The following is a 12625-nucleotide window of genomic DNA, read 5'->3' as shown; positions in this document are numbered from 1 at the left end:
TAATTAATGTTATCTATATATTAGTCCAAATCTTAGGGTTAATGCACATTACTCCATCTACGTTAAAGCCCATTAATGCACAATGCATATTTGTGTTCCTTTAATTTAACGGAAGCACTACACATCCATAAAATAAACATTCATAAACTTACATAAACATGTGACATGTCCATATGATTTCTTTAATAAAGTTTGTTTGTTTTTTTTTAATTTATGTGGCATGTCTATCTGGCCTGCCACCTAGATTATGTAAATTTATGGATGAGAAAATTATGAACATATATCATTTTGATTAATTTAATTCTACAATATCCACCGCACTACTGCTGGAAATCGAAGTCCAAACATATCAAAGATATTGTCTGCTCTATGACACAGGGTTGCACAGATTTTTTCTTCATGGACCGTCATCATTGGTTCTTAAGCCTAGAAAACGTGTCCTAATGTAAGAGGTACGAGAACTTTACTTATATACCACTTGATTGAGTTATGTCAATCCGATAAGATATTACTCTTAACTCCCCAACACTTGTGGGTTGGATTATGCCAGACCCAACAGTGGACAGGTAGAGGCCACGTCCAAATGGACCGAGACTTTGCTCCGATACTATGTTAAAAACTCAAGTTCAAACACATCAAGAATATTGTCCGTCCTATCTCCCGTACGAATTTATTCTTTATGGACTGCCACTGTTAGGCCTAGAAAATGTGTCATAGTGTGAGAGATGTAAAACTTGTACTTATATACTACTCGATATGCCAAATTGCCAATCCAATGTTAGATATTAGTGTTGAAAACCACAATTCTACCATGCAATGATAATTTCCAGATTTAGTAATTGAGTCTATTAACGGTCTTATCAATGGTTTTTGCAAAACCATCTATTCCCGTTTGAGGAAAAGAAAATCAATCCAAGATAGTCAGCAACATGTAGCGGACAGGAATATATTTGCATGTGTGTGTGTCTGTACGTCTGTCTGTCTCCATGGGTATCTGCATATGCTCGAGGTTGAAGATGGAATCTTGAGGCTGTAATGCATGGACAGTACCCGCTGTTTTTGCGGCGGCCCCACAAGCACTAAGACATGATATGATGATAGTATGATAAACAGATAAACTGATAATGGTCGTTAAGTTAGTTAATTTAAGGTCATAGGAGAAGATCTAGTAAAATTTGACCCCACCCATTTGATGCTTCTTTTGGATTTTTTTAATGACAACAAAGATATATACAACGTTGTGTTGTGATCATTAAAATGACGATTATATATATAAAGTGATTTTGGTAATTAATGTCTCATAAAATTCATTTTTTTGCCAACTTCTCCTCTATATATTGTGGGAGTCTTGTTCATAGGAGTTGTTTACCCTTTTAGTCAACCTCAAAATTTTGTGATAAAAGCTTGGATGATGATAATGATAAGCAAAGACAATGACAAAGTTCATGGATTTAATCATAAAAAATGCCAAGTTGAAGCATGTGTTGTGTATATAGACAATATAAATATGCAAGTACTTGGCTAATAATTAAATGCTATTCTTTGTACGTCCAATTGATACGATAACATTTTTAATTAGGCTTATCACTTTAAGTAGTTCAAATAAACTATATTAACCATATAAACATGAACATGCTTTAAATTAAAATTGACTATGGATTTTAGTTATGATGTAAACATCATTATGGGGAAGTCCATGTTGTGCCAGACCCTAATACATGAAAGCCTCCTCACATTGATACCTATGGAGGATACACAACCCCATGATTATTTGGTATTATGGGTGTGTTTGATATGCTTCTTTTCTATTGCATTTTCTGTATTCATTTTTTGAAAAATAGAAAATAACCCCGAAAATACATTTATTTGCTCATTTTATAAAATATGGGAAAAATTAAATCAATGAAAAAAACAGAACGAAAAGGAAAAAACAAAAAAAAAGACGAAGAGAAAAAAACCCAAACAGATCCTAAATTCCTGAGTGTCTACATGAAGAGTGCGACAAGTTTAAGTTGATGGTATAGTGGGTAACATTAATGGCCGGCCAAACTATATATGCTCCTGTCAATTCTTTGTAGCTCTGTGGCGAAAAATAACTATGTGATGCGGGAATGAGATTATGTGCATATTATATATATATGTTACTTCCGAATAGACCACTGTAATAATCACTCAAGTTAATTAATTGGCTAAATAATATTTGTGTCCAACATGGCGAATATGCCCAACACTTGTGGAGGATATATATTTGTGGCCGATCGATCGTTGCAGTCATTGAATAATGGAATATTCTTAACACTAGGTACATTTGGGAGGAAAGTACACTTTTGACTATTGACAGATAACCCCTGTTACGACTAAGTCTCTCGTGTTTCATTTGTTTCACTTTAACCACTCATTTTACATCAGTGTTTCATGAGCATGAAACACGGGAGACTAAGTTGTAACAGAGACTATCTATCAATGAGTATTTGTCAATGGCCAAGAGTATACTTTCCTCTTAGATGTAATATAGTACATGCATTAATTAAAGCAACACAATCTCACCTAACCTCATCACAATTTGCAATCATATTAGTACACTCTAGAATTACATTTTTAGGGATTTAAATAAGCATGTACAATGACAGATCTAAAATCTGAACTCACTGAGAGAATAACTAAGCAGAGAGTTTGGAGGCAGTGCCTACAAATTTGTTTTTTAATTATTTATATGACAAAAAAATAATTATTAATAATAATTTCCAGCAATAAAATTTGAAAATTGGACTATAATGGGTTGATGAGAGATTACTACTTAGTGCCAGTTTGACAAACATTTTTAAAGGCAATATATTGCCCAAGTATAATTTTCAAACAATATATGCTATTTGCGAAACAAACAATAATTTTTGGGTGCATATTCCGAAGCATTTTTTATACAATATTATTGTCTTTTCGAAATTGTTCCGATTTGAATAATTTTGAGACAATATTGTGCCTACATTACCGAAATACCCTCGATTGCTACTGATGCCTCTCACTCGCAGCACTACCACGAACTTTTTATTTCATCCGTACACCCTCGTTCTAGCAAAACACCCTTGCTACGCAAATCCGTTCATGCTCCGACACCACCGAGGACCTGCATCTTGATCTTCCTCTCGCATCCGTTCCTGTGCAAATTCATTTCGCGACCTGCATCTTGATCTCCTTTCGTATCTGGGTTAATCTTTTGATGGAGACTAATTACTCAGTCATGGGAGAGATTTATGGAGTTTTATTTGTCCAAAAAAAATTTAATGAAAAGGAGGGCGTTCCAATGGAGGAACATATAGCCGATAGAGTGGAAGAGATAAAGGGAAGTGGAGGAGAAAAAAAAATTTTGATAGGCAGTGGAGGAGATAATGTGACTTTATTTTTAATAAAAATAAATTTAATAATAGATTATTTATATGTAAATTTGTAATACTTATATATTTTAAATAAAAATTAAATTTAAAATTTTTTTAGTTTGAATTGAATAATAAAGCGAACGAAATTTTCAAAAAAAATCTTAAAATTAATTTCAATGTTTTTATCAATATTATAAATTATTTGTTATTTATTTGAATCTATTACAACTTAAATGCATCATACCCCCTGTATGTATTTTGCCACAACAATACAATTTTAACATCAATATGTTATCAACAAAAGTACAACCAAACACCTACTAACATTTCAAGAACCATATATGCTATCATTTATTACCACCATATATACTACCACATTATATGCTACAATATACGTTATTGTCAAAATTGTCTACCAAACGGACCCTTAGACTAGAAAATTGGGCTTGGACGATGAATAGTTAGGGCATGTACAATGGGCCCTTGAAAACAAGAAAATGAAGGACTTGAGATGTTGGTTTCCAGTGCTATGAGCCCACAATGGGTTAAAAATTGGTATTGAGTTTAACTTGAAATTGTCCACGAACTTGAGATTTCCAGGCTCTATTGTGGATACAAATGGGCCCCACAAGGCCAATCCAAAAGGGACATGTATTTGATAAATTTTTTAAAAAAATTTACCCTATTTTCTACTCGCGTGAGCGTATCTCTTTCTCTTTCACGTTGTTTGTCTGCTTCCGTCGCCATTATCGTCTTCCAAGCAATCGTTCCAGAGATCAACAGCTGCTCCCCTCCATCATCCAAACCAGAGGCTACTAAAATCGCGTCATCACGCTTCGTCAAGGTATGGGCACAATACTAGTTTCTCTAATTTCCTCTTCATATATTTCTCATATAGTTAGATCTGAAACTACTTCTGATTTGTCCCCATTTTGGTTGTTCGTAGTGATTTATTCAATTTCAAGATATGTAGTTATGAGATTGATGATGAAGTGTATTTTAAGTCCATAATAGAGTTTCAATCTGTATGTGTTTTAGATCGATTGGTTTGCTTTAGGGTGAAAATCACATGGTTCATTTAGGGTTTAGCCATGTGTAGTTTCTATTTCATCAATTACAGTACAAACGAGAAGGTTAAAGGTTATTTAGGGTGAACTTGTATTCTTCAAATATTATACAGTGGGATTGATTTCATATTATCATCATGGGCAAGCGTTAATTTTGGATCTTTTAAAGTGTTTGTTTTGCAAAAAAAAATTACGTATGCTTTGTGTTGTTTAGATGGTAGAATGCTTCAATTTATGTTTATATATTTGTCGATATTGACCCATTGTTCATTTTCATTTATTTCTTAAATCTGCAACCATTATCAATTTCCCCTGTTTGTCCTGAATCCAAACAGCTCCAATGGACCCTCCCCCTCCTGTCAATGAACAGCCTCCTACCCCATACGTTTTCCAATGGCCAGCCGATATGCAATTTCCACCATCTTCAATGCAAGCTGCACAAGCAGTAGCTTTTGCAACATATTTTCAACAACATTTACGACCTCTGCATACTCCCAGCCCTATTCCTCCTAATGCAGGTGTATCCAATCTCACATCTGTAATTGGGGGATTAACTAACCCTCAATCAAATTCGTCCCAAATCCCCCCAAGTTCTGAGTATCAAGCCCTTTCGGCTCAGAATTCAACACAATGGAACAATAGAAAATCACCTAATTGGAAGGTAAACGAGGACGTTGCACTATGCGAATCCTGGATAAGAGTTTCAGAGGATCCAATTGTGGGTAATGGACAGGCTCATGATGCATTCTGGTTGAGTATCTGGAATGAATTTAAAGAGCGAGTTCCAGGGACAGAGCGTGCACAACGTGCATGTGAAAATAGGTGGTCTTTGATACAAGCAGATGTGTCAAAGTGGAGGGCTATTGTGCGGAGGGTTCAAAGAAACAGGTTCAGCGGAACTAACCCAAATGACGAGGTAATTTTGGTGTTATAATTATATTATTTCAAAGTCTGAATTTGAAACCTCTTCATTCAATTGTTATGTTTCTACCCATATGGTTTTACACGTGAAAATTTGTTTTATAACAGAAAGACCTTATTATCTCCTTCATTTATATGCATACTCAAACTGAAAAAGCTTTCTCTATGAGGATAGAGTTTCCATATCTGATTATGCCTTTGGACTTGTGGTTAGAAAAAAATTAAGGGTTCTTTTCCTTTGGATTTGTGGCATGTTATATATGTTTTATAAATTATAATTCATGGAGTTGTTGCATTTTGTTTCTCTGTCATGCCATTTATGTTCATGTTTAGGGGGACAACACTGGGTGACTGTTTTATCTATTATTTGACTGTTTTATCCATATGCATGTATCATTTTTTTGCAGTGGGGTGCATGCTTTATAGTTTTCAAGAAAGACCATGGGAAGGAGTTCAAATTCATACATTGTTGGGAGGTACTTCGATTTTGCAGAAAATGGCAACTTTCCACAGATGAAAAAGATGCTAGGGATGCAAGTAAAGTAGGCAAATCTGGCAGAGTTGGTACCAGCCGATCAAAGAACACAATTCCACCATGGCATGTGCCATCATTCACAAATTCTGAATCATCTAGTCCAGGACTTCATAGCTTCGACGACTCTTGTAATGATCATGAGATTGACATACCTTTAACAGGAACTCCAACCTCTGGACTCAACGACAATGTAGCACAAAACAATCCTCCACTTACTGTACTTCCCAACCCACCTGTACAACGACCTTTAGGCAGGAAATCAGCCAAGGAAAAACGTCAATGAACAATTGCAGGTAATTCCCAAACTTCTTCAGCGGCAAGTGAGAAATTGCATGCTACTGTTTCGGCATGGAGACAAAGCTCAGAGACGCGTTTTGAGTCCTTAAAGCAAACAGCTGAAGAACAGGCATTTCATGCCATTAAAATTGCAAGGCTTGATGTTATCCAAAGGAGCATCAAGATAACGAAAGATCTTGCAGATGCTGAAAGAGAGTTGTCCCAGCTGGATCCTAATCTGAGTTAGGAGGAGCTCGTCGCTATGCGTCTTGAGAGAATGAGGGAATTGAAGGCGCTTGATAAGGAGCATAAGGGTGAGTTAACATTTGCACAATTTGTTTTTTTTTAATGCATACAACTTATTATTTTCAATTAAACTGTATCAAGGCTGAGTTTATTGTGTTTTGCTTATGGATTCAGAAATTCGAGCACTCGAATTTTCACCTGGTGGAAGTGTTGCTAGGCGCCTGAACAAGGACGGTTACAATATGAGCCCATGCAATCTTGAAAACAGGTTCAATGTTGAGGGAGATAGGGAAGAAGGAATGTAGGCATGAGGACCATCAGCACATCCAAGTTGAACGAGTTACTGCATCTGTTTCATTGTGTGACTTAATGACTTTAGTATTGCTTAATGCCTTTGGTACTGCATCTGTCTCATTATATGAGTTAATGACTTTGGTATTGCTTAATTTTACTATGAATAATAACTACGAATTGTCAAACATCGTATTAGGTATTGACTTATTATTATATGTATTGAGAAACGAATGTTATCGCTTTAGACTTATTTGAGTACTGGATGAAATGTGTTGCTACTTAGGTGGTCTCTCTCTACTTTGATGATGGAAGAACGGATCAACAAATCCGTTCATTGAATTGTGTCGTTTAACATTATGGTATTACACAGTTATATATGAACTGTCTGGTTTTATCTGATTTGATATAGCTGTTACGTTTTTGTGACTTTGAAAATTGTAGTAGATATGGATGATGATTTCGCATCTTCAAAATTCCAATTACTATTTCTATGTACCAAAATTTTTCCAATCTCATCTTGCATCCTCTATTATCATATCTTTTCGAAAGCAGGTCAATATACTCCTCCATTATGGTAAAAAATTAGATATAAACTAGACAATTATTTCAAGGAAAACAAAACACAGATGCATAGTAGGTTAGAAATTTCCCAGATATCATAATTAGCAAACATTGATGACTTTACATAATATAGTTCTCTACGCATTACAACATTCCATCCAAAGTCTGAATCAATACTACGAATGGCTACTCTCTCCCCCGAAATTCGTTCACAAATGGTCCATTAAGTCACGCCTTAACATACCGTTAATTGACTTATCCCTAACCTGTTGCATACGTGAATGGATGTAAGTTCCCAACCATTCTTCATTATGGTGAAGCAAATTATCTGGAATACTTTCCCCACCAAGTGGTTGTCACGGTTCTATTCCAAGGTGTCGCTCATCCTCTATTATCATATTATGCAATATGATGCTGCATTGCATAATGTTCTTCATGGTTTCCGTATCCCAAAATCTCACTGGACCTTGCGTTATCGCCCATTTGGCTTGCAAAACCCCGAAAGCTCTCTCGACATCCTTTCGTGCGGCCTCCTGTTTCCTTGCAAAATGTTTCTCTTTTTCTGTTCGAGGATGCTTGATTGACTGGATCAATGTGGCATAGTGAGGGTAAATACAATCAGTCAGATAGTATGGAATGTGATACACCCTACCATTTACCTCGTAAGGAGTTTGTGGGGTTTGACATTGAATGAACCTATCAAATAGTGGTGAGTGGTCGAGCACAGAGATGTCATTGTATGTCCCTGATAGGTATGATAATATCTATTATTTTTGGTAGAAATCTCCCCCTCTTAAGCTTCCTTTTGATAAATAATGAGTGTATTTATGCATTGATTTTTATTTTGATAGGTTGATTGCGGTTTGGATGAAAAGCGACGGAAAATGGGCTGAATTGAAGAAAATGTCCACCGACCTTTGTGTGTTCAAATAGTCATAACTTTCTGTCATGTTATCGGAATCGAGTGAAATAGAAGGCATTGGAAACTAAACATCTCAAGCTTTCCGTAGACGCTAAAATCGTGCAAATCGGACGTCGTATGGAGATTTTGGAATCATTCCACGCCTAGGCGCAATATTTGTGCACGCCCAGAATCACTCCTACACGCCCAGTCCAGAGAGATGGACTTGAAATTGAAGTGGTGCACGCCTAGGATTGCGCCTAGGCGTGCGCCTAGACGTGGTGCGCCTAGGCGTGAATTCAACACGCCTAGGCGCACAAAGCAATTTTCTGGGATGTTTTAATTCGCGAATTGCCCGAGCCGCAAAATTTTTTGGACCGAAAACTGATTTTCTGGAGAGCGAAACCAGAGGGGGAAGGCGACTCTTGGAGCTAGGAGGAGAGATTCTTCAGCTCAACTTGGATTTACTCAACTAATTGGGTTTATTCATGATTTTCTCATCTCTCCTCTTGTGTTTTTCTCTCATTATGTGTAACTAAACCTCTTTTGCCAAGGCTAGGTTGAAGCCTTGGGTTTGATGACTTTGTTTATGACTTGATTTATATATATATGAGTTGATTTGGGTATAAATCTTGTGTTTCTATGTTTGATTACAATTTCTTCATGCTTGTGGTGTTTGGCCAACACTTTAGGTTTTTGGATGAAATTGTTTGGAGAATTTGCTTAGACAACAATATGTCAAGTAGATTATGCTTCTTGAAACACTTGATTATGAATGTGTCTCCCTTTAATTAGGTGACAATTTGTATGAATCCTAATCTCCATAGACCTCCATGAATTCCTATGTATGTTTAGACCAATAAGATGGCTAGAATGTATTTAGGAATATCCAACCTAGACCAATAAGATGGCTAGTAATCGATTTTAGGGAGATTTGGCTTAAGTGCGCTAAAACCGACTTAGGTACGGATTCGTTATGCCCGAATTAGCAAATATGTGTGTGAATTTATGTCATTGCAAGTCATTTCCCAAGGGGGATTCCGAAGCCTTGGTGTTCATCTCATATTCGTTAACTCATCTCATTTGCATTAGTTGCATCCTTATTCTAAGAAAATACCAAAAACACTTTGCTATTTGCTTGTTTTAGTTTAATTACCAAACCAAACAATCTTGAGTTGAACTTTACTTTTGATTGCATTGTCCATACATACATACAAATATACATTTGGATTAGACATAACACCGTCCCTGTGGATTCGACCCTTGCTTATCATTGTGCTGTAGTCGCCGACTAGTACACTTGCTAGTAAGGTTAATTTAGACCCAACAGTCCCCGCCATACCAAAGAATGCATGCCAAATCCACAGGTCCATAGACGCAACAGCCTCAAGAATCAATGTCAGCCTGCCCGTGTGGCCGACGAACTGACCATGCCAAGCAGTTGGACAATTACGCCACTCCCAATGCATGCAATCTAGAGAACCGATCATACCGGGAAAACCACGAGCCTCATTTTCAGCTAATATCCGAGCGAGGTCCGCTTCGTTAGGTGATCGTAAGTATTGCTCAGAGTAAATGCTAACGATGGACTCACAAAATAAACGGACTGTATCTATCGCAGTAGTTTGTGCAATCATAAGAGCATCATCCTCCCGATCGATAGGACTGCCATAAGCAAGAACTCGTAATGCAGCTGTCATATTCTGTATTGATGAGAAACCAGGCCTCCCCACACAATCATATTTTAGTCTGAAATAAGGTTGACTCTCTTCTAAGTCAATTCTGATCTTATGAAACAACTCTTTCCTCATTTGAAACCTGCGACGAAACATGCGTGGTGGGAAGATACAATCTGGTGCGAAATACTTCTTAACAAGATCATTGTGTGCTTTTGCACGATCCCGCCTAATGAATGTACGTGTACATACTCTTGGAGGCTCAGGCTCTTCCAATTCTTCAACAACCTGCTGCACCATGGCTATCTCTTCTAGTTCCTGTTGCTGTATGTTGACATATTGCTCCATAAATTGCCATCCATTAGGCCAAGCATAAGGATCTGACATTGGATGGGAAGTTTCGTTGCAACCTTCGCAAGTTTAAATGAATCGGTGGTACCTCTATACTCAAGATAATGCCAAGTATTGTGGTGATGATAATAAGAAAAAATGTTCTGCTCCCGATGAAGTCGAAAATCAATAATATCAGTGTCAAACGAGTTTAGTCTTTGCTGATTGTAGTCAAAAGTTGCAAATGAAATAAATGTGGTTGTTCAATATCTCAATCAAATTTAATGGGGAAAAGGTACGAATGACAAAAGTCTTGCAAAATCAACCCAAATGCTAGTTTGTCTTTTTATAGATTTTTGTCATTACATGTCTTTAGAATAAGAAAATGCATGCCAAGGCATTACTGCTGCACCTTTACCACCCAACTTTCTAGGGAAAAAAACTAAAAACTATTCTCTAAAAATAATGAGAATGTTGACATTGAATGACAAACAACAAAAATAAATAACAGTTTAAGCAGTCACGACTTTAACAAAGTGATCCTAATATTGATTATGATCAAAATCATAGGTTTCTTCACTCATGGGTTCCTCTTATACAACCACGGAACAAATAACTCGATTGATTATATCTATATGTTTAAGGTGGATGATGTTAAGGTCGTGAGTTCGAACCAATTGAGAGTATTTCCCTGGATTTTTCTTGGTTTCGTGGGTCTACCCACTTTCGAAGAGGGGTTAGGAACCTCATTTCTCCTGCATAGGTTTGACCAAGTTTATCCATCACTAGTGTAGTGCGGCTGTTCTAACGGTCCAAAGTTTACGCTCACTCAATTGTGCGAAAGACATGCTGGGCTGGGTGGTTTCTCGATGACAAAAAGGTTCCTCTAATACCATAAAGTGTTAAAGATTCGAGTAAATATCTAATACTCTTCTAAATCACAAATATTGATCATAAAAATTAGTATCTAAGAGCAAAAATTATTGCAATGTTTAAGATTTTCATTGGGTTGGGCTTGATTTTGATTTTGTTTTTGTTTTTGTTTTTTTTGGTGTTGGACAATTAGGACAAAACATGAACAGGGAATTAGATTCTGTATGGTTTAAAATTTTAACCTCATTATTTTTAGAGAATAGTTCAGGGGATTAGAATTTAGAAGCGCACTAGAGTTTGGTTGGGTAAAAGGCTATCAGTTGGTGGCCTTAATGGGCTCACAGACCCATACCCATTCGTGGGCCTTGATCATAGACCCAAACCCTCAGAGCTCATGTTTAATGATCAAGGACCACAATTACCTTTCAGTCAGGGAGAGTGGGAGACCAAAATGGCAAAATACATCGATTTCCACAAGTAATCGGTCGATTTTGATTGTTTCTAAATACTAAGGATTTGGTTAAGTAAGTATACAGGAAACCAACCACACACGCTTATAATAATACGTATAGATATCGTATAAAGAATGTTCAATGACATTGATAACAGAAGGATTATACGTACCGGGAGATGAATTTTGGTCACAGATCAGATGGTGCAGAGCCTTAAAAGAATGGAGTTGCGAGGAGAGGAGGATTGTGTGGAAATAGGGTCAGAGAATAATTTTTAATTTTTTTGTCATTACTTTCTACTCTCGTGCAAAATCAACCCAAATGCATGTTGTTGATATTCTTTAAATTTGCCCTAGCATAAAATGGTAGTTAGTTTCAAGTGTATAAAGATTGATACCCATTGTAGGAGTTCTCTTGAAAATATAGAGATGCACAAAAATCAAGACAAAATATAGCCCTTGAAATCAAATCCCCATTGGAGTTGCTCTTAGACTGGATGACTAGATACATGGCCAGAGCCATGTAGGTGGTAGGGGCCAGGTGGCACGTGCCCTCTGATTTTTTGAAAAATATCTATAAATATATCTTATATTTACCCCTTTTATCTTGGTCGAAACAAATCAATAAGAAAAATTCTACAGATCATATTTACGGACTTGATCTTCAGCCGTTGGATCTAAGACCTCTCTCTCCCTTCTTCTTCAATCCTTCGATTCCTAAATCCAAATCGACATAACCCAATTCGACCCATCCCAAAATCAACACAGCTACAGAGAATTCTTCATCTCTTAGGGAAACTGCTAGCAAACCTGTTTTGCTACCTTCTGCAACTTTTCCTGGTGCTAGCAGAGCTGCTCCTATTATCTCATGTTCGTCTCCTTTGTCTTCAAAATCTGCACTCGCTCCTTATGCTCGTGCTCCTGGTTCCAAACTCTAAAATCAGAAAACTATGAAAGTAGAAGAGAAGATAGGGGATGAATATGAATATGATATTTGGGGTCACCATCTCTCTAGACTCCGTTTCATGGGTGTTTTGAAGAACATAACCACCATGAGCGCTGGGACTAGAGAAGACGACTCCTATAGCTTTTTTGTAAGAGGTCCTCAAGCCTTCATTAC

The 12625-nt window shown here is 36.9% G+C and overlaps 1 protein-coding gene across 1 annotated transcript; it reads right to left on the bottom strand.

The window, feature by feature from the left end:
* Positions 1–7630: 7630 nt before the first annotated feature.
* LOC120012606 lies at positions 7631–10238 on the bottom strand. The gene is made up of 2 exons (XM_038864044.1): positions 9518–10238; positions 7631–8019 (listed from the first exon to the last, which is right to left on the bottom strand). The coding sequence occupies exons 1-2, from the start codon at positions 10236–10238 to the stop codon at positions 7631–7633; spliced, it is 1110 nt and encodes a 369-aa protein (XP_038719972.1).
* Between the last annotated feature and the right edge of the window lie 2387 nt (positions 10239–12625).

Source organism: Tripterygium wilfordii, chromosome 13 (genome assembly GCF_013401445.1).
Source record: "Tripterygium wilfordii isolate XIE 37 chromosome 13, ASM1340144v1, whole genome shotgun sequence".
Classification (NCBI taxonomy): Eukaryota; Viridiplantae; Streptophyta; class Magnoliopsida; order Celastrales; family Celastraceae; genus Tripterygium; species Tripterygium wilfordii.
The sequence above is the reverse complement of the archived record's forward strand: the minus strand, read 5'-3'. Positions and strand labels throughout refer to the sequence as shown.